The sequence below is a fragment of the Juglans regia genome, chromosome 14 (genome assembly GCF_001411555.2).
Source record: "Juglans regia cultivar Chandler chromosome 14, Walnut 2.0, whole genome shotgun sequence".
Classification (NCBI taxonomy): domain Eukaryota; kingdom Viridiplantae; phylum Streptophyta; class Magnoliopsida; order Fagales; family Juglandaceae; genus Juglans; species Juglans regia.
In genome coordinates this window covers 4,378,625-4,398,904 of record NC_049914.1, presented here as the reverse complement: position 1 = coordinate 4,398,904, position 20,280 = coordinate 4,378,625, and the positions used below count along the sequence as shown (strand labels likewise).

General features: G+C 34.2%; 3 protein-coding genes across 3 annotated transcripts; 1 reads left to right on the top strand and 2 right to left on the bottom strand.

Moving 5' to 3' along the window:
• Positions 1 to 901: 901 nt before the first annotated feature.
• LOC109012793 (probable pectinesterase/pectinesterase inhibitor 47) lies at positions 902 to 5,080 on the top strand. Its single transcript, XM_018994607.2, has 3 exons — positions 902 to 1,671; positions 3,709 to 4,069; positions 4,176 to 5,080. The coding sequence occupies exons 1-3, from the start codon at positions 997 to 999 to the stop codon at positions 4,877 to 4,879; spliced, it is 1,740 nt and encodes a 579-aa protein (XP_018850152.2). The 5' UTR covers positions 902 to 996; the 3' UTR covers positions 4,880 to 5,080.
• Positions 5,081 to 5,582: 502 nt separating this feature from the next.
• Positions 5,583 to 7,784, bottom strand: LOC109012817 (putative pectinesterase/pectinesterase inhibitor 24). The gene is made up of 2 exons (XM_018994638.2): positions 6,734 to 7,784; positions 5,583 to 6,328 (listed from the first exon to the last, which is right to left on the bottom strand). Exons 1-2 carry the CDS (start codon positions 7,782 to 7,784, stop codon positions 5,652 to 5,654), a joined length of 1,728 nt encoding a protein of 575 aa, XP_018850183.2. The 3' UTR covers positions 5,583 to 5,651.
• Positions 7,785 to 14,523: 6,739 nt separating this feature from the next.
• LOC109012815 (agamous-like MADS-box protein AGL29) lies at positions 14,524 to 15,420 on the bottom strand. Its single transcript, XM_035685352.1, has one exon. The coding sequence runs from the start codon at positions 15,418 to 15,420 to the stop codon at positions 14,524 to 14,526; it is 897 nt and encodes a 298-aa protein (XP_035541245.1).
• Positions 15,421 to 20,280: the final 4,860 nt, after the last annotated feature.

The following is a 20,280-nucleotide window of genomic DNA, read 5'->3' as shown; positions in this document are numbered from 1 at the left end:
ATCTCATCAGCAGGGTAAACTCAAATGTAGGAGAAGCATCAGCTGCATTAATAGCTATTAAAGAAGTTGAAAAGTTGAAATTGGAAAGAATAATCCTCAAAGGAGATTCACAAGTCACTATTTAAGGAATGGAAGGTGAAGAAAATACATCGATTCAAAAATCGATGCGCGCATAACTTAACGCAATGGACAGCAGTAACGCAAGCCTTTGGTAACATCCCTCTAATCTAAATTCTATCTTTATTACTACAATTTCATAGCAAAAAGGATCTATCCATTAATGTAACTTATTAATTTCCTATTTCTAAAATGTTATGTACTCTGCTTTTATTAATATTATGCAACTTGCTTAAAAAAAAAAAAAAAAATTCCTGATGGATCTAGTCCCTACTATCATCATCCTAATTTCTGGCCATGGCTGTCCTTGTAAGTTGCTGCCATAACTACATTATTGACTGTCCCATCTTTGAATTCCAATCGACAACCCCCCTCTCTTCCCCGCTACTACTTTCACGCGCATTTGTACGTCCTTTTCTCTGGCCTATCTATACTATATCTCTCTCTATATATGAGTAATATTAAATATAAATTTTAAATAGATAAATTTTATATAATTTTTTTATAAAATAATAAATTTTATTAATAAATAATATTTTTTTTATATTTTTTTAAAATAGAGTTTATTTTTTTATAAAAATTTATATAAAATTTATCTATTTAGTATAAATAAAAGATCGCTACTCATAAATTCTATACATTTATTTAAAAATATATTATATTATTTATTTATTTTATTTTACTAATAAATATATCTAAAATTATTTTTATTTCGTGATTGAAAAAATAAAATAATATATGATATATTTTTAAGTAGATTGACCAAATCTAAAATTTATGTCATAGATTTTTCGATATACAACTACTACTCACTGTCCTCCAAACCCAAAACCAAGTGGTAGCTAGCAGTCTTGGGCAGAGTCTATCTTCACAAACACAATGCCAAAGCCACCATTTTTCCCGTCTAATCTCTTCCTATTTTTTCTACTTTCACTTTCCTTGGCTCTATATAGTACCTTGGCCCAGTCCTCTCCACAGTCGCCTTCTGCTGCATGCAAATCTACTCTCTACCCCAAACTCTGCCGTTCCATCCTCTCCACCATCCGCTCCTCGCCGACCGACGCTTACGGCTACGGCAAGTTTTCCGTGAAGCAATGTCTGAAGCAAGCACGTAAAATGACAGACCGGATCGGCCACTACCTCACCCACAAAGAGCGACGCTCGTCGATGAGCCACGCTGAGACTGGAGCACTTGAGGATTGCCGGCAGCTCTCCCAGCTCAACGTGGATTACCTGGAGTCCATCTCCGCCGAGCTCAAGTCAGCAGAGTCGGTGAACGAAGAGCTGGTGGAGAGAGTGCAGACGCTGCTGAGTGCGATAGTGACGAACCAGCAGACATGCTACGAAGGGCTCGAGGATTCCGAGAGCAGCATTGTGGGCGCATTGTCGGAACCGCTGAACAACGTGACTCGGCTGTACAGTGTGTCACTTGGGTTGGTGACACAGGCATTGGATCGAAATCTGAAACGAAACAAGCGGAAAAAGGGCTCTCATGGTGGATTTACGTCGACCAAGGCACACCCCGATCGAGAACGACTTGAAACTCTCATCAAGGTAATCAATTTAATTATATTGCGCATGCTGATCGTGATCATCTTGTTCTTCCTGCTTGAGTGCTTGGCTAATTATTTTTATGTTCAGTAAAAATATGAAAACCTTGAAGCATAGGATTTGAGCTAATTATAAGTACGTCATATATACACAGTTTACTTAATTAAATGTTTTATATTAATTGAGAATGTTCAAAACCTAAACGTATACGTAGGCTAGCTCTGCTCTGATATCACGGCCCAGTAGTTGATCCTTTCAGTCACATTCCCACCTAAATTAGCTAGTTTGGCACATGCATGTGCCAATAAGCTCGAGAATTTAGTAATAAAAGAAGCTAGTAATTATTTAATTAATACGTACCTAAAAAATAAAATAATGGTCAACAATGTGGGTCGGGTACTGAAAAGTCAAACAATGTGGTTCTTGTAGGGCTTTGAGCAGTGAGCATAATGTACACTTGCTGCGTTCAAAGGTTACTAATTACTTACTATACTATATTAATTAACTTTAGTTTAAAGATCATTTGCGTTCGGTGGGGAAAGATTAATATCTATGGCCACCAGCCAGCAGAACTGCCGGAGGCCGCCGATGGATTGACGTCACCTTCGATCTGAATATTTATAATACGTTTAGGAAGGGACTAATATTATATATATATATATATATATATATATATATATAACATTGTTAAGTTGATAAAATAAAGCCGTATATGTGTAGCTAAATTGGCTGTGAGTCGCAACTTCTCATGATGTCTTATCTCCTGTCCTAACGTACATATATATTAATCCAAACAGAATAATACAAACACATGATGATGCAGTAAGGATATATCAGGATATGATCATTTACCCATATCCGTTCTAGAAACGTCTGATAATCTGATTTAACTCCTCATGCTAGCTGATCATGACCTGTACATGTCTGGTCATTTTCTCTGAACAGCGAAACCTCTTTCTATTTATTTTCCCAAAATCAACGAAGTTTTTAATAGCTAGCGTATGGGCAATGTCTCAGAAATCTGTTCCAAAAACATATATATATATATATATATATATGTGTGTGTGTGTGTGTATAGGGTTTGGTGGGCGATGGGGGAATATAGTTAATTACAGTTTTGACCATTTGTATCTTATGAACGTTGGATCGGGACAATGCGACCCTTCGGAAAAGGAAAAAAGAAAAAAAGAAAATCGGAATATTAGACGATCGAGAACAAGAAAGGGACATCGAAACGTGCCCGGCCTGCACACTAGCCAACTTGTTCAGATTCCCCATTCCGACTGGCTTAGAAGCTGCAACTTCTACGTCTCTGTCTACATGCAGCTTAGCCCAAAAAATAAATTAAAACAAGTAGAAAATTGTTACCACTATTTAGTCATGTTCATATTAATGACCGCTTGATGATCTAGTACTTATAAATGATCATATTATGATATTGATTAATTTATAAAACCTTCTTACATTATTTAAATCCCAGTTATCTATGCAGCTTATTCATTATTTAATTACTCTTGATCCCTATATTTTTAGGTATTCTACTCATCACAAACTTGTGGGGACGAGACTCGATCTTGACATGACAAGAGTTGATTTGTACCAAAAATTTATAAATTTTTGAATAAAACATGTTAATAGTGATTTGTGCCATGCATGATGGCGCAGTTCGCTTGCCTTAATTGGCTATTATCATTGTCAGTCTTTCTACGTGGATATATACATGAAAAGGAATGTTATATAGAGTTGTAAAATGCGTAAATATCGTACAATCGTTTTGAAAAAGAGTGAGGTCTACTATTAAAAAATTAATTTATTTTCATATGAGTCTCATATTTATTCACTTTTTTCAAAGTAATTGTACGACACTTACACACTCACAACTGCAAGTATCATTCCTCGTAGATGAATTGGTGTGCAGTACTACTACTCATGCGCGCGCCCAATTACAGCGAATACATGAACAAACTCAAATATTTATTTGGGTTTTCTTTTAGATTAGAAAGAATTAAAGTGAATCAATACTTTAATTTATTGCTGTAGGTACTGCGGAAAAACTCCTGCAAAAAATCAAAGCAGCATTGCCCCACGAAGGAACGGATTCTTGGTGAATTAATGCCGGAAGACGGTGGAATTCTTGTGAACGATACTGTGACTGTCAGCCTTTATGGTACCGACAACTTCACCTCCATCACTGAGGCCATCGCATTTGCTCCCAATCAGTCAAAACCTGAAGATGGATATTTCATTATCTATGCTAGAGAAGGATATTACCAGGAGTATGTAATCGTACCCAAGCATAAGAAGAATATAATGTTGATTGGAGACGGTATCAATCGCACTGTGATCACAGGAAACCATAGTGTAATTGATGGCTGGACAACCTTTAATTCTTCAACCTTTGGTAAGTAAATTATAACGTCAAACATGATCTCATATATCTTTCAATAAATAGTACTTAATTCTTTATATCGAGTTGACTCAAACGAATTGCATGCTTGGTGATGCAGCTGTTTCTGGAGATCGGTTTGTAGCAGTAGATGTTACGTTCAGGAACACGGCGGGTCCAGAAAAGCACCAAGCAGTAGCTCTGAGGAGCAATGCTGACCTCTCCACCTTCTATCGTTGTAGTTTTGAAGGCTACCAGGACACGCTCTATACTCACTCTCTTAGACAGTTCTACAGGGAGTGTGACATATATGGGACTGTAGATTTCATTTTTGGGAATGCTGCTGCTGTCTTTCAAAGCTGCAATATATATGCTCGAAAGCCATTGGCTAACCAAAAGAATTCCCTCACAGCCCAAGGCCGTTCTGATCCAAATCAGAACACTGGTATTTCCATTCACAACTGCACAATTGAAGCTGCACCAGACTTGGCCATGGCTTTGAACTCCACATTAAATTATCTGGGCAGACCTTGGAGGGTGTACTCCAGGACTGTGTACATGCAATCCTATATTGGTAGTTTGATTCACCCACTTGGGTGGTTGGAATGGAATGGAACAGTTGGTATAGACACACTCTATTATGGAGAGTTTGAGAATTATGGGCCAGGTGCAGATACTGGTATGAGAGTTCACTGGCCTGGTTATAGTCTGATGAATGCTTCACAAGCTTTGAATTTTACTGTGTATAACTTCACAATGGGGTATACTTGGTTGCCTGGTACTGATATACCCTTTTCAGCAGGGCTTGTGGAGATTAAAAACTAGATAGAGTTCCATTCATTTTTCTTCATGTGCTGTAATTTTGCAATGATTTTTTTGACTTGAATGGAAGTCTTCAAGTGTTCTATCCTTCAAAATTGACTTGAATAAGAGTACTTACTGGACTCATATTTTAGAGGTCTATAGAATCTTGCTTGTTTTCAAATTGAGAAATGTTTTAGTCACAAAAAGATTACACAAAAAAAATCTACAAAGTGACGTGGTTTGATATGGTATGTTAGATTATATAGTTACTTTTATTATAAAATAGATCAACAGATTGTACGTATGAAATCACGCCATTTTATGAGTTTAATTTTGTGTAATTCCTTTTGTATCTGTAATACTTCTTCTTTGAAATTTGTTTGTTTCGCCCCATTGTTTTGTGGATTTCTTTTTTTATGGTCATTGATATAGTTTAGCAATGCTAGACAGAATGATATATATTCTGCATTATCAAATATATAGCATGGAAAGCAGCATCGATCTCCTCTGTTAAAATTCTGATGAAAGCTTAAGATTTCTGGCCTGTGGATTTCATTTTCATTCGAAAGTACCAAAACTAAGTTAGATTGTACAGTATTGATCTTATTCCAAATTCTTTTCAATCAATGAATCATATAGTAAGAGGCCAAGAAATAAAACAATTAAGACCGAAAATAAAACATGAGTTATAAGAAGGGTGAAAAAAGAGAGCTGAAGACAGAAATATATATAGACCAAAAACCAAACATGATCTCTTCCAAACGATGGAAAGACTGCAAGAAAATTATCACAATCACAGGCCATATTTGTAGGGTACACCTGCCGCCTCTATCCAATAGTTCCCTTGGATGAACGAACCGACTGTAAATTTGCTGGCTATTTGATTGTTAATGGTTCTCAACCCCTTCCACTTGACTCTGTCCTTTGTGTAAGAACTGGGGCCATAATTCTGATACTCCGAATAAAATATGGTGCTTGGGGCTGATGTCCCTATCCATGGTAACCATCCGCTGGGGTCGATTAAGCTTCCTAGGTTGTTTCGGAGGAACACAGTTGTGGAGTAGTTCTTCCATGGCCGTCCAAGATATGTCTGGACAGATTTCAAGTCTCCAAAAGGTGATATGGTGCAATCTTGTATTGTGATTCCAGTATTCTGATTAGGGTCAATCTTCCCTTGAGCTGTGATGGTGTTCTTCTGGCCTGGCATGGGAACCTTGGCGAATATATTACAGTTCTGCAACACAACAGCGGAATTTCCAAAGATGAAATCAACTGTGCCGTAAATGTCGCATTCTCGGTAGAACTGTCGATTGGCGTGTGCATAGAGGGTGTCTTGGAATGCATCAATGTGACATCGGTAGAAGATTGATAGGTCTGAGTTTGACATTAGAGCCACAGCCTGATGCTTGATTGCACCCGCGTTGTTACGGAACCCCATATCTCGTGCAATGAAGCCCTTGCCAAACACAGCTTGTGCACAGAAAAATAAAGATATAAATATTCCTAGCTAATTATTTTGCAAATATATATCTCACATATAGAATAAATAATAAAATTTATCTCTTATCATCAACTTAAATTTTTAAGATAAATAATAATTTCATATATAATATTAGAGCAGATCTAGATTTTAAGTTAGAATTTTAATTTTATATTTAATCTCATTTAATTAAATATTCTACGTGCCGAGCAAAAGTCTAACTCACACATTAGAAAGAGTATTAAGATCATATAAAATTTATTTATTCTTTATCAATTTAAACTTTTGTAACGGACAAGCTTAACAAAAACTCGAAAATCAGCGCTTTCCATTTTCACGCTAAATTATCTGTGTAAGATATAAATGATTGCTATGATCAGTACAAGAAGTCTTACCAAATGTTGCAGTTGAAAAAGTTGGCGTCCCGTCCACAAAGTTGAGATTCCCAGATACAATTGTTGCAGTCATTCCATCGCCAACCATCACCACGTTCCACTTTTTCTTGTCCACCTGCACTTTTTCGTAATAAACTCCACTCTTCACGTAGATCACAAACCTCTTGTTGCTTTTCTCCGGAACGTCCTTGAGCGCTGCTGTAATTGTTTTGTACTTACTAGATCCATCTTTCGCCACAACTATGTTGGCAATCTTTCTGAAATCGGCCGAACTTTGAAGCAGCTTCCGATCTTTTGGATGCAGCCACTCTGGCTCTTGATCATGGCCGTGCTGCTCAGGGAAACTCATTAGCCGCCGTCTTAGCTTCACAGAGCCAAAGACTTCCGACATCCATTTGGTGATGGCGAGGCTGTTGCTGGTTAGTTCAGTAGAGTTCTTGAGGTGATTAGTAATGGCGGTCTTTAACGCTCCACTTGCACTCTCGAAGCCCTCTAAGCACGTTTGTTGGTACGTACCTGCAGAACTTAGCCATGTTTTCAGATCATCCATAACTTGAAACAACGATTTAGAACCAGCCGATAACGTGCCATTGAGATGATCCAACGCAAGACTCAGAAGTTCATGACAGTTTTCGAGAGCCGTGGCCGTCATGTTTTCATAGATTCCGTCAAGAATGCCGGACTCAGATAAATGTAGAGCAGCATTGGACAATTCAGCCATGGCTGATTGGACTGCCAACTTGAACACCGCCGCCGGCTGGATCTCCTTGGAGTTTTCTAGAGAACCGAGGGTCCTTTGGCATGAATCCGGGTAAAAAGTAACATCGCACATTGCTTTTATAGAAGAGGCAAGTGGTTGGTGGTCTACGCCGGCAGCTTTTTTGGCATCAGAACGATTAGAAGCAGTTCCAAGTACCGTAGCAACCACAACTCCGACGAGGATTATGGAGGATAAGCTTACGATTGCTATTCTCTTTCGGGTTTTCCGGCGAGCCTCGAGCCTTGCTTGCTCGGCTTCATTTAATTTGGCGTAGGGACTCAAAGAAGACATATTTGCGTGGTTTCTGTTCTTGTCTCTGCAATTGCAACAAGGGTTTTGATCTTATATATATATATATATATGAAAGCAAGCATGAGGAGATCGAGCACAAACAATGGGAATTTAACTCGGGCGATCTGCGTGCGAGGCACTACCACCCCGATGGAGGATAGATATCGATGCAGCCTAGACTTTTCGAAGGCTCATTCGTTGGAGTGCTTGTCATGTTATAGCACTTCTTTAACCTAGTAATATTATACAGCCATAAAAAATTCAAACACCAAGGGGATTTTTGTCACCATAAAAGTTTAGAAGCCAATGAGGGATGAAGATGATCGAGGGGGTATATTTCCATAAAGGTTATTGGATGCTGTTTTATGCAATTGAATGCGCGCATGATCTCTATTAATTTTTTTAATATGCCAACTTTGGAAATTGTTTAGGAGGATCTTAATATCCTAATATCCTTAATTATAGGCTGAACAGTAGTGTGCTGTAGCGAAATTGTTTAGGAGGGTCCTAATATCCTTAATTATAGGCTGAACAGTAGTGTGCTGTAGTTCATTCACTGCTTGGATTGTGAGCAATGAGTCACTTGCCATAACAACTCTTCCTATGTCTCTGTCCTTAGCTTCCTTCAATCCTATAAGCAGTGCGGTGGCTTCCCCGTGGCATGGATGATCTTGACTGGGAATGAATTCAGTCTGAACAAACATTGGTGATCCATCTTCTGATCTACAAATGGCAGCTGCTGTACTGCCTGAACTTCTAACCGCCACATCAAAAGTTATGATATGGTGATCACTAGGAATAGCTCTCCATTGGTGGCTTTCATTGAATCATTAGCCTGCTTAATTCCCCAAACATAACAGTTTGATGGTGCCATTTACAAAATTGCTAACGTTTGGCTGGATGGATTCATGAACAACCATGTTTCTAAGAAACCAAATACTATTTAATTAATGATGATCAACATTATCCTAGGCTTTACTCTTCATGATCGAGTACGTATAAATTATCATTATTACCATTATTATTTATAAATTAAATATAACAGTACCAATTTCCGAAAAATTGACGTCTTTATATATTAAAAAATAAAATAAATAAATAAATTTATCCATTTTTATCAGTTTATAAACTTTTACATAATATCAAAACCTTATCCAACAAACTGATCTCTGCGCGGCAGCAGAAGAACAGTAGTGAGCTAGTGAGGCACGTACGGTATATATGTTCAGCTGTGAATTGTTATCAAATTTCAGCTAGAGAGGCAGGAAGAAAATAGGGTTGACAAGGTGGGATATAATATACGTGTATATATATATATATATAATGAAAAAAGAATAACATCTTCAGCTAGCTAGCCAGCTGTCATGAATTCATCTGATCACCTAATTCGATAAAATTAATATTGTAGACATATTGCTAAGGATCATGTTTAGTTTGGCAAAAAAGCAAATAACTAGTAGCTAGCTAGCCTAGTACGGTATTATGTTCTGATTAATTAATATATATATATATATTATCTATTTTTTAAGCTGATTAATACATGTTTTATCATAGTCGTCGATCGTCAGCATTATATATACTAATGGTCAAACTTTCATTTAGAATAGAAACTCTTCGTGCAATACATGATATGGCTCGTTCGTTATAAAAAGTCGGACTCTTGTTTAAAGTCAAACTCTTATCTTATATTATATATGAGTTTTGCTATATATATATATGTGCTGCTGAGTCGAAGGTGAATCCGTATATATTGTACTGTGGGCCGATCGAGTTGAAGATTTTACACACACACATATATATATATGTGTATATATGTTATATGTATGTATAAATTAATTAGATAGTTCAGTAAATTAATTATATTTTCTTCTTTATTTGTTTCCTTTTTTCTCTAAAAAAAAAAATGTTGCTTGTATATTTCAAAGGATTTAGTTGAGTTTGCTTCTTGTTGAAATTGAACACAAAATGGATACTAAAGAAATTAAGAATTATGTGTCCAACATCAATGTAACAACATCGATCCGTGTAATTCGACTATTGACTTGATAGATATTGATAGAGTGTTGCTACGTCCACAAATTAAGAATTATTTAAAAATAATTTTACAAATTAACGTAACATCATTTGAACTGTTAAATCTATTTTAAAATAAAAATAATTTTATAATTTGATAAATCACATTAAGTCACATTATTTCTGTGTATTTCCTTTATAGCTAAAATATTATTTATTACGTACGTGTAGATGTCATGGGTACGTAGAACTTTTTTCTGTTTTTTTGGTATTGATTTTTTTATAAGTATTTTTTAATGTGGGAGATCATGTTGACTTGTCAAAAAGATACACGCGGTTTAACATGTTGAATTGGACCGGACATGAAGAATTAAGGTACATGAGAAGGTGTTCGAGTGATGGGAAGCTAGCCGACTACTCTATTTCTTCTTGGTTTAACAACAAGACATGTTGAAATCATTTCTAGTGTATTTCTTTCACTTCCATCATTAACCATTTACATTAATCTAACATGTTTTCTTGTAGACTACTTGAAGTGTTAGGGTTGAATTTGTAATCACCAAATGAAAATGAATAATTATTATTGTTATATTCCATGAAAAACAGATCACACATGATTTAATTCTTAAGAGAATTTGTCATATTTTGAAATTTAATTTTATATAATTCAATTAAATCTCAACACATCATGCACGTATGAAACTCCATTGCTTCCTTGGTTTAACAGGCCGACATGTTGAAGTCATTTGTGGTGGTAATTTCTTTCACCTCCATGGTTATCCATTTACCTTAATCTAGCTAACAAGTTTTCTTCAACTTCTTCACTAGAAATGCTGATGTAACTATAAAAATAAAAATTACATAAAAATAATCTCACAAATTGATATAATTTAATATATGATTTATTAAATTGTAAATTAAGTTACTTTAATGATAAGATAGATTAATAAACTAAATAAATTCAATTTAATTACTTTAATTCGAATTTTGTAGCAAAGAATAAACATCTCATAGCAAAGTAATTAATTTTGGTGTGTGATTTGCGTTCATGTCAATTTACATGGAAACACAAATAATGGAAGGAAATGAAAGGTGATAGGACTATTCCATGCACATAGTCCAAAAAACACATGCTAGCTAAGAATCCAAGCATTGGTGTGATTATTTAACACCCCTCTCACACGCTTGATCAGAAATTCCCACATGTGTGAGAAAATAATAATAGTTAAAGGTGAGACGAAAGTGGAAAGCAAGCAATGATGTGTGGGCAGGGGGTGGTTTGAGACAGAAGAAGAGGTTGGCGAAAAAAAAGCATCTATACCATAACGTGGGTACCAAAGAGCTCCTTATATAATGGGTAGATACGATGTATCAGAGTTTTTAGGAGTAACTTTTACGACGAGTGTTGTCTTGTCACAAATTAACTCAGAAAAAGGTCAAAAGTCCCATACAATTTATTTATTTTTTTAAAAAAATATTTATAAAAATAATGTTATTTTATCTATTCATTTTGACTATTCATTTTGAGCATTTATTTTTTTTAAATATTTTTATTAAGAAAATGAATATTAATATATTTTTATATTTTTTAAAAATATTTTAAATAATAAAAAAATTTGAAAAAAATGAAAATTTACCTAGCAGGCAGATGCAAGCAGTACAATAACACCGTTCTATTTATAAACCGTTATTTAATAAAACTTAGAAATGACCAAAAGTTTCAAATAATTCAAATTAAAATAAAAGTATTTATAAATTAAATAATTAATGAAGCGTTATGAATATATCTAAAAGTGAATTCAAAAAATATATATAGATTCATATGATATAAGATCTATTTTATGATAAAAAAATAGATTTATATTGTAATATATCACATTAAATTATATCAATTTATAAATTTATTTTTATAAAAAAATTATAATTAAAATATTCTTTAAATAATTATTTAACAAAATTTCCCACTATTATGTCAGATTAAAAAATTAAATTATTTTTTTTTTACAAATTATTTATTGTCATGTTAATAACTCAGAAGTTAAAAAAAGTAGTATTAAATATATTTATATTTATATACATAATTTTATTTGTAAAACTCATTTTTATTATTTTTTAAAATTTTAAAATTTATAATTTTCAAAGTTCCAATAATATCTGAACATTTTAATTTTTTATAAGTTCTAGTAAATATATTTAACATTTTTCTAAAAAAAAATTTAATTTTCCATTTGGTTCGGAGGATGAGGATAAGAAGGAGATAGAGCAAACAGAGGCATCGCTTTCTCTTGTATGGAGTTGACGTGTTCTCAACAATTTGACAACAGAGGTGGGACCCACGATGGGACAGATGGCTAGCTGTTGGACGGAGAAGAAGGCATTGTTGGGATATCATCTTATCTCATTTTCTTCTTAAATATTTAAAAATAAATATTTCTTAATTTTTAATACTTAACTTTTTTATTTAATCACTAACTAATCATTATAATTTTTTTAAACTTTTAAATAAAATATAAAAAATAATTTAATTTTTTTAAATCTTAAAATAAATATAATATTAAAAAATTATATTCTAATAATATTTTAATTTTATAATATTTTTATTCAATTTTTTCTCTAATTTCCTAAACTCTAATAAAAAATCATAACTCAAACTATTTAGTCACCGATTTCTCATCTTATGTTTGATGTCTTTCACACTAGAGAATGATTTGTTACCACCTGCATTGACATTTTATCTCAAATTTCATTTCTGTTTATTTACGATGCTCTTTTGTTTTCAATAAGATTGTCATTCTTTAAAGATGAAAGAAATTAAGAGCTTCCGTGAATGCCATTTTGCAGTGCAAGCATGAAATAGTTCGAGACATTATTATAATAATGATTGGAAATATTTAATAATCCGAAACTGCACAGAGATGATCATAGTAGTGATGATCATAGTGGCAAAAGAGCATTGTCACCAAAGTACATTACCACCCATATTTAGCCTGATCTACAATACATGTTTACATTATTAAATCACAACAACATATGTTTTTTACCAAAATAAATATTAGAGCAAGTGGATCGGTAAAATAACCTTATATTATACAAATAAATAAATAGCTCTACAAATCGCAGATTAACAGGCATAAAGAATCTAAAAAATAAACCTCTATGTCTAAGAGCATTCTCATCCGATTCTGTAAAGAAGACTTTTCCCTATAATTTGTGAAAAATTTTAGGGATTTGATTAAAATCCCCTATATCCGAATCCCTTAAATCATTTTTTATCAATATTTTATTCTAATAAATAAAATAAATTATTATTCCAATCATTTATACTTTATGTCATACTCATATTTGTTATAGTTTAAAATAATAATTTTAAAAATAATTTAAATAATTACGAAAATAGAAAAAAATAATTTTAAAAATATTATAATACCTGCAAAAAAAACAAAATTTAAATTTTTGTTTAAAATATTCACTAGAGTAATAGTTCAAAACATTAAAAAAAAATATTGAGTAGTTAAGTTTGTAAATAGAAGTGAGCGAAAAAAGTAATAAAAAAATATTATTTTAATAGAAAAAAAAAAGCGCTTTTGAAATATGAGTACGTAAAATATAAGAAAAACTTTTAGAAAATATAGATTTTAGCTAAATTATAGAAAATTTGAAGGGGGTATGCTTGGAGGATACGGGAAACTTGAGGGCAAGGTTGCCGACGAGGACCCGCACAAACGAGCACGGATCGATCCATGGAAGCTCTTTGGAGGTTTCGTGGACTCGTGGTATCTTTGCTCAGGAGTCGGGTATATATGCGATTGAGAGAATATATGAGAGAGATATGATGAATCAATTAGCTATAGGCCGTGGATTAATGGGAACGAACAGGCCGTTAAAGTACTAGAGCTGGGTTATAATTAGCATCAAGGGGCTATGATCAGTACTCGATCGAGTACTGAATAAGATATGATATTATTCTCTCTCGATCATTATGGGAATAAGGGATTGTGATTGCCCAGCTAGCTAGGATGCATGCCATCATCGATCATCTATGATATATCCGTCCTCTGATCTAGTCTCCACCGGCCACTTCCCCAACGCTAGCTTTTGATTCTTCAACTTTCCTTCCTAATTCCTTCCTTTCAAATATTAAAATTTCCTTTTAATTTATTTATTATCCAAATTTTGGATTTTACAATTAATGTGATTGATCAAGCATTACTATAAAATATTTGTAATAAATATTTCCAACCAATTTTTTTTTTTTTTATTGTTTCGAGTTTAGGCAAAATTAAATTAAATTAAATTAAATTAAAAAAAAAAATTGGACTACTGCATGCAGTACTTTGGTGCAAATAAAGGAAGAAATTAAGAAAGAAAGGATATATTCAAAAGATGCAAAATTAAAACGAACGAACGAACGTACAAGAGTAACTTGGATCGATCATCGATCCCTCCGCGATCGAGCATATATATAATTACTCAAGATCAAGCCACAATTAATATTGCTAGCTTCCAAAACAACATGCATGAAACTTGAAAGCATTCGCCACGTACGTACAAAATTGTTCATGATCATCATTATCAAACCCTAGTTAACAGCTACCAATTTCTAAGAGAGAGATCATTGATCACTACGTACGTAGTACTATCAAAGGAATACTAGGCCACACCAAAACTGCATCAATATTGATGCAGGTCTACTCATTCTACTCCAAATCCATAACCAGCACTACCACTACTTCCGACATGCATGATGCTCATAATCACCAACACCATAGCCACCAGTACTACTCCCAGGCGCAGTAGTACTGATCTGCAGATTACTACAAAACTGATAATTCCCTAACCCAAAACCAGTACAACTACTTGCTCCAAAATCACCACCAATTTGACCCCCACTACTTGGATTACCAAACTGATAATTATTAATCCCTAACCCAAAACCACCGCTACTAGTACTTCCAACATCTTCTCCAGTACCGCTAATTCCACTCAGACAATTATTACCATACTCATGACGATTATAATCCCCTAACCCCTGATCATTATAATAACCCAGTCCCCCATTATACTTATAATCTGATGTCTGCAATCTGTTTATTGAGTTTCGCATCCTCAAATACTGATCTGTTGCCTTTGCCCTCATCTCTTTCATGGCTGCCAAGTACTGCTCCAGCTCCTCTATCCCCATCTCGTCGATCGGCTCGTCCCACAAGAACCCAATATTATTGTTCCCCATCTTCTTCTTCGACGTCAGATCCTGATCAATATCTGCCAACAGTTTCTTCTCGTCATCCAACTCCTTGAGCGACTCCGCGTACTCTTTATTAAACTCTTCCACCGGCCAAGGATTCACGGCTGAGTATGCAGGGAGAGCGTTTCCAGTGAGATAAGAGTTGAGGACCGTGTCGACGTTGGGGTGGCCGAAGGAGTAGGCCTTTTCTCCAGGAGAGTAAGCTATGATGGCTATATCGACGCCGCACAACACGCACAGCTCGCTCGCCTTCTTGAAGAGGCCTGCCCGCCGCTTGGAGAATGTGACGTGCTTGGTGCTTTTATTTTCGAGTTGCTTTATTTCAATCTTCCGTCTGCCTTGAGTGATTTTCTTGATTTTCTGGCATGTGGTAGCCATGGCCATGAACAAAAATGTGTACGTCCGTCGATGGTTGTGGTACTGGAGTTGATGTCTTTAAGGTTGCCGGAAGTGAGCAGAAGTACCTGGCCTTAAAAAAAATAGTTTTCTATAATAAGATACAGACCCAACGTAAAAGTAACCTACTGAAATATAACTTTAAAATTGCATGTTTTAAAACTGACGGCAAAATTGTAATTCCCTAGAACTAATCCTTCCTACCTCCTACGTAAAAGGCCTTAATGTAAAAACAAACATAATTTGGTTAATTTGCAAGGGGTATTCGCTAGACCCAGGGTACTGGTGCGAAGACTCACCGTGAGAGCAGCTGCTAGGTGGCGGAGACACGGGCAGAGCTGGTGGCTGAGCACTGAAAGAGAGAGAGTGATGAGAGAGAAACCAAGTGATGAGAGAGAGAGAGAGAGGTAACGGAATGAGCAGGCAAAACGTGAGAGAGAGAGAGAGAGAGAGAAAGAGAGATGAAGCTCACCATGAGACTGAGGTGGCGTGCGGAGGACTGGAGGTGACGGCAAGTTTTCTCCGGCGGTTTCTGTGGGGTATCGACGCGCGTGGTGGAGCTCTCGGTGGTGGTGGTTTGCAGTGCTTACCGTGGAGAAGTAATGTGCCTCGTTTTGAGAAACCGAAAACAGGGGCCTTTCGGTGATGACCCGCGGTGTTCCAAGTGGGCTTACGGTTGGGTTACGGTGGCTTTTGGTGGTGTAGCCGTATGTATGGATGGCTACCACGGCTTCGTGTCGGCTGGACAGTGGGCTATGGGTGATGCGCGATAGACGAAGCTGGTGTGGCGTGGTGGTGCAAGAGCAACCTTGAGGGGGTGTGGTTTAGCTGCGACAGTGGAGAGATCGTGAGGGTGCTTGACAGGTCGCGCGGCGTTGCTGCGAGGAGGAGCGCGCAAAGTGGCTCGCATGGAGAACTTGGCAGTGGTTGTGGCTGCGTGGTGCAACGACGTGAGTGGGCTTTCTGGAGCTACTATTTCTAGGAGACAGAAAACCCTAGCTAGTTAGAAAACTATTTCTTTTAAGGGTACTTCTGCTCACTTTTAATAAAACCCTAGTTAGCAGCTACTAATTTAATAAAACGTAATTCTTCAATTCATTATTTATATATTAAAATTTAATAATAAAATAATAAAAATTTAAAAAAATATAATATATAATAATTGTGTAAATAATAAGATATTGTACAGATTTTTTCTTTATAAGAGATAGATGATTGACTATGCGTAGTAGTCGGTAGTGCTGTCTAAATGTTAGAATATTCCTAAACTTAGAAGATATTCGTAATATTTTAGTGAGTATGACAATATGAATTATTCTCTATTATATTTAATTTATTGTATAAATCAATTAATACTAATTAGTATCATTGATTGATTGTATTTTTATAATTTTTTTAATCTCATTCTTCTATAAATAACGATATATATATTATTATGTATTCAATAAATTCAATATAACAAAGATGATGATAATCCCCTAACGCTTGATCATTATTGTAACACCCATGCCTACAGTGAAACCCAAGCCCAGATCAGCTGGAAGCCCAACCCTTCATGAGGAAACGACGCCGTGTTTAGAGAAGATCAATCGTGATCAGAATATTTAATTATCGCCTAAGATGTGATCATTAATACACACGAGTAGTACCTCTCTAATATTTGTCGTCAATCGTCTAAAAAATAAGAGCGACTTGCGAGGGGTTACAAACTTAATTACAACATGCATGCAACTCTTCGAGTGTGATGAGATCATTTTATCTCATCATTATAATTTTTTTAAATTTTAATATAAAATATAATAAATAATTTAACTTTTTCAAATTTCAATTTAATTTTTTAAAATCTTAAAATAATAATAATAATATTTTATTTAATTTTTTTTTAAAATCATCTCCATATCTCATCTCACTGTCCAAATCGCTAATTCGGATGCACCACAAGCGGTGTGAGCTCTGCAACTGTACACCTCTCTCTCTCTATCTCTACCATCCCGGAGGCTACATCCCGTCCCACCCATCAATACTTTATTATAATTATTTATTTATTAATTAATTAATGATCAACAAATTAATAAAAAGCATCCCTTAAATATATACACCCAAATACTCTTTTAATTGCTTCGCGTAAAATTATTATAATCAGCCATTAATATATTCATCGATTTCTAATTGAGAATAAAAATCTAACAATTGTGTCGTTTCCAAATAAAAAGGAAGGAAAAAGAACTTGATCAGATAGAAAATTAAAAGAAATATACCATTTTGATCAACTTTTTTTCCCTCGTTAGAATAATTACTTCAAAAAAATTACTTAATATTATATTTATTGCTTTAAACCGTATTTATTGAGTTTTATATACAGTTTAGATAGTGAGATGAATAAGATAGTTTTAGATGAAAGTTGAAAGTTAAATAAAATATTATGATAATATTATTTTTATTTTCGGATTTGAAAATTTTGAATTGTTTATTATATTTTGTGTAGAAATTTAGAAAGTTGTAATTATGAGATGAGATGAGATAAAATACTTTTACTATCTAAATGAAGTCTTAAAGTTTTTTTTTCTATATTCTGGGAGAGACGGATGGGGAAAAAAAGAAAATTTATATGTATAGATCAGTGTGACTAACACATTTAATAAATTATTTACATGATATAATTTTATTTTAAAAATAAATTTTAAATTTTAAATATTACAAATCAAGTTTTGTCATTTAAATAATATAAATAAAATACTGCTACATCCACAAAATAATTATATAAAATATTTCTACAAACTAACGTGATTTTATTTAATCAGTTAGATCTAAGTTTTAATAAAAATAACTTTATAGTATGACGAATCATATCAAATTACGTTAATTATTAATTTATTAAATTATTTTGTATAATCTTTTATAATTAGAATATTTTCTATATAAATAGTATATTCCGCGCATCAAGTTAAAAAATAAAATAAATCATAACAAAAAGGTCATAGACTATGTATCAGAATCAAATAGTTGTCAATAGACGACCCTTGATTTGCGTCAAAGGCTAAAAAAATGATTAAAAAACGTGGGTAGGCGCTAATGCCCACGTGCTTAAAATATTTTTTTAGAGTGCGAGCTCGAGAGGACTCCTTTTCATGTGTATTTTTAAAGAGTAATTCTACATACAATCGTGAAGTGCGTAACCATCGCGTAATCGCTTTGAAAAAGAGTGAGGTCCACTATTAAAAAATTAATTTTTTTCATGTGGATCCCATGTTTTATTTATTTTTTTCAAAATGATTACGCGGCGGTTATGCAATTCACGGTTGTAAGTATATTTTCTCATTTTTAAATTATTTTTTTAGAGTGATTCGTCGGTTTCTTTCTTAGAAATATTGTGGGAAATAAATAATAATTTCAAATTACGATAATGAACAGTTTTGACTTTTTAATCATTTTAGTATAAAAAATTAATTATGTTTTACGTGGTCCATTGATCGTGTTAGGTGTGGTTACTTGTGTACTTGGCGTACATCTCATACGAACAATCCAAAAAAACTTTTATATTAAGGTTGCGTTTTGAGTTGAATTAAGTTAAATTTTTTATAAATAGTAATGAATTGAAATAGTAGAGTGAGTTTTGTAGTGTCTACTTAAGATGGATTTAAATGTTTTTAAATATTAAGATGAGTTTAGATATATTTATGAGAAGTTGAAAAAGATTATGGATTTCGCGTGTAAAAAAATATTGAATTGAAAAATATTATGGGTCTCACGTGTAAAGAGATTTTGAGTTGATATGAGTTTAGTAATTTAAGAATTTAGTATTTAAATGATAAATTCAGCTTAAAATTAGACTAAAATAAATTAATCTCAATTGAGTCTAATAACCAAACGGAACTTTAAATAAAAATTGTCTGATTAGGAAGTCGAGTGTCTGTCTGACTTAACTTTAAATAAAAATTGTCTAAAATGGGTCTTTAGTTGACGAGTTAGAGTGGAGGATGTGGAGAGACAGAATGCTATAGAGACGGCTCAAAGAACATAATAAAGGAAAGGATCAGGGGACCGACAATGCAAAGCAGCGCCGCCAATCCCAGGAGCAAGTTCGAAGGAAGAAGATGTCTCGTGCCCAAGATGGTATCCTGAAATATATGCCGAAAATGATGGAAGTGTGTTAAAGCACAAGGTTTTGTGTATGGGATTATTCCTGAGAAGGGCAAGCCGGTGAGTGGAGCCTCTGACTATCTGCGGGCGTGGTGGAAGGAAAGAGTCAGGTTTGATCGTAATGGTCCTGCTGCAAATGCCAAGTATCACGCTGATCATTCAATCCATGGGAATTAAGAATGAAGACTGCCAAGCAGTGGCATCCACTCCCCACACCTTGCATTAGCTCCAGGACACGACTCTGAAAATAAAAAAATATATTAAATGATATAAAAATAAATATTATAAAAAAGTTTAATAAATATGTAAGTAATTATCCAATTATGTCTCAAAACTTTTAATATTGTTCAATGAGGCACGAAGATCAATAGGTATTGGATCTTTTAACCAATTCTGAGTACGAATGAGTGCCTCAACTGTTCTTGAAAATAATAAATAACGAAATAGGTCAAGCACACGACACCTTGCACTGAAAGCTAAGTCAGAAGAAACAGTAGAAATAAGAATGGTCATCGCATCCCGTGCAATTCTCGTAAAAAGATGATACTTTATTTCATTGATCTTCCACTAATCCACGGGGATAAAAGTATAGACAAAATGACCCACTTTCCCTTTCCTTGCCTCTCTTACTTCTCATTGCCTTTGTAGATGTCTGCATCACCTTTTGTTCTCTTTAAAATCTCACAAGAAGCCCAAAGATGA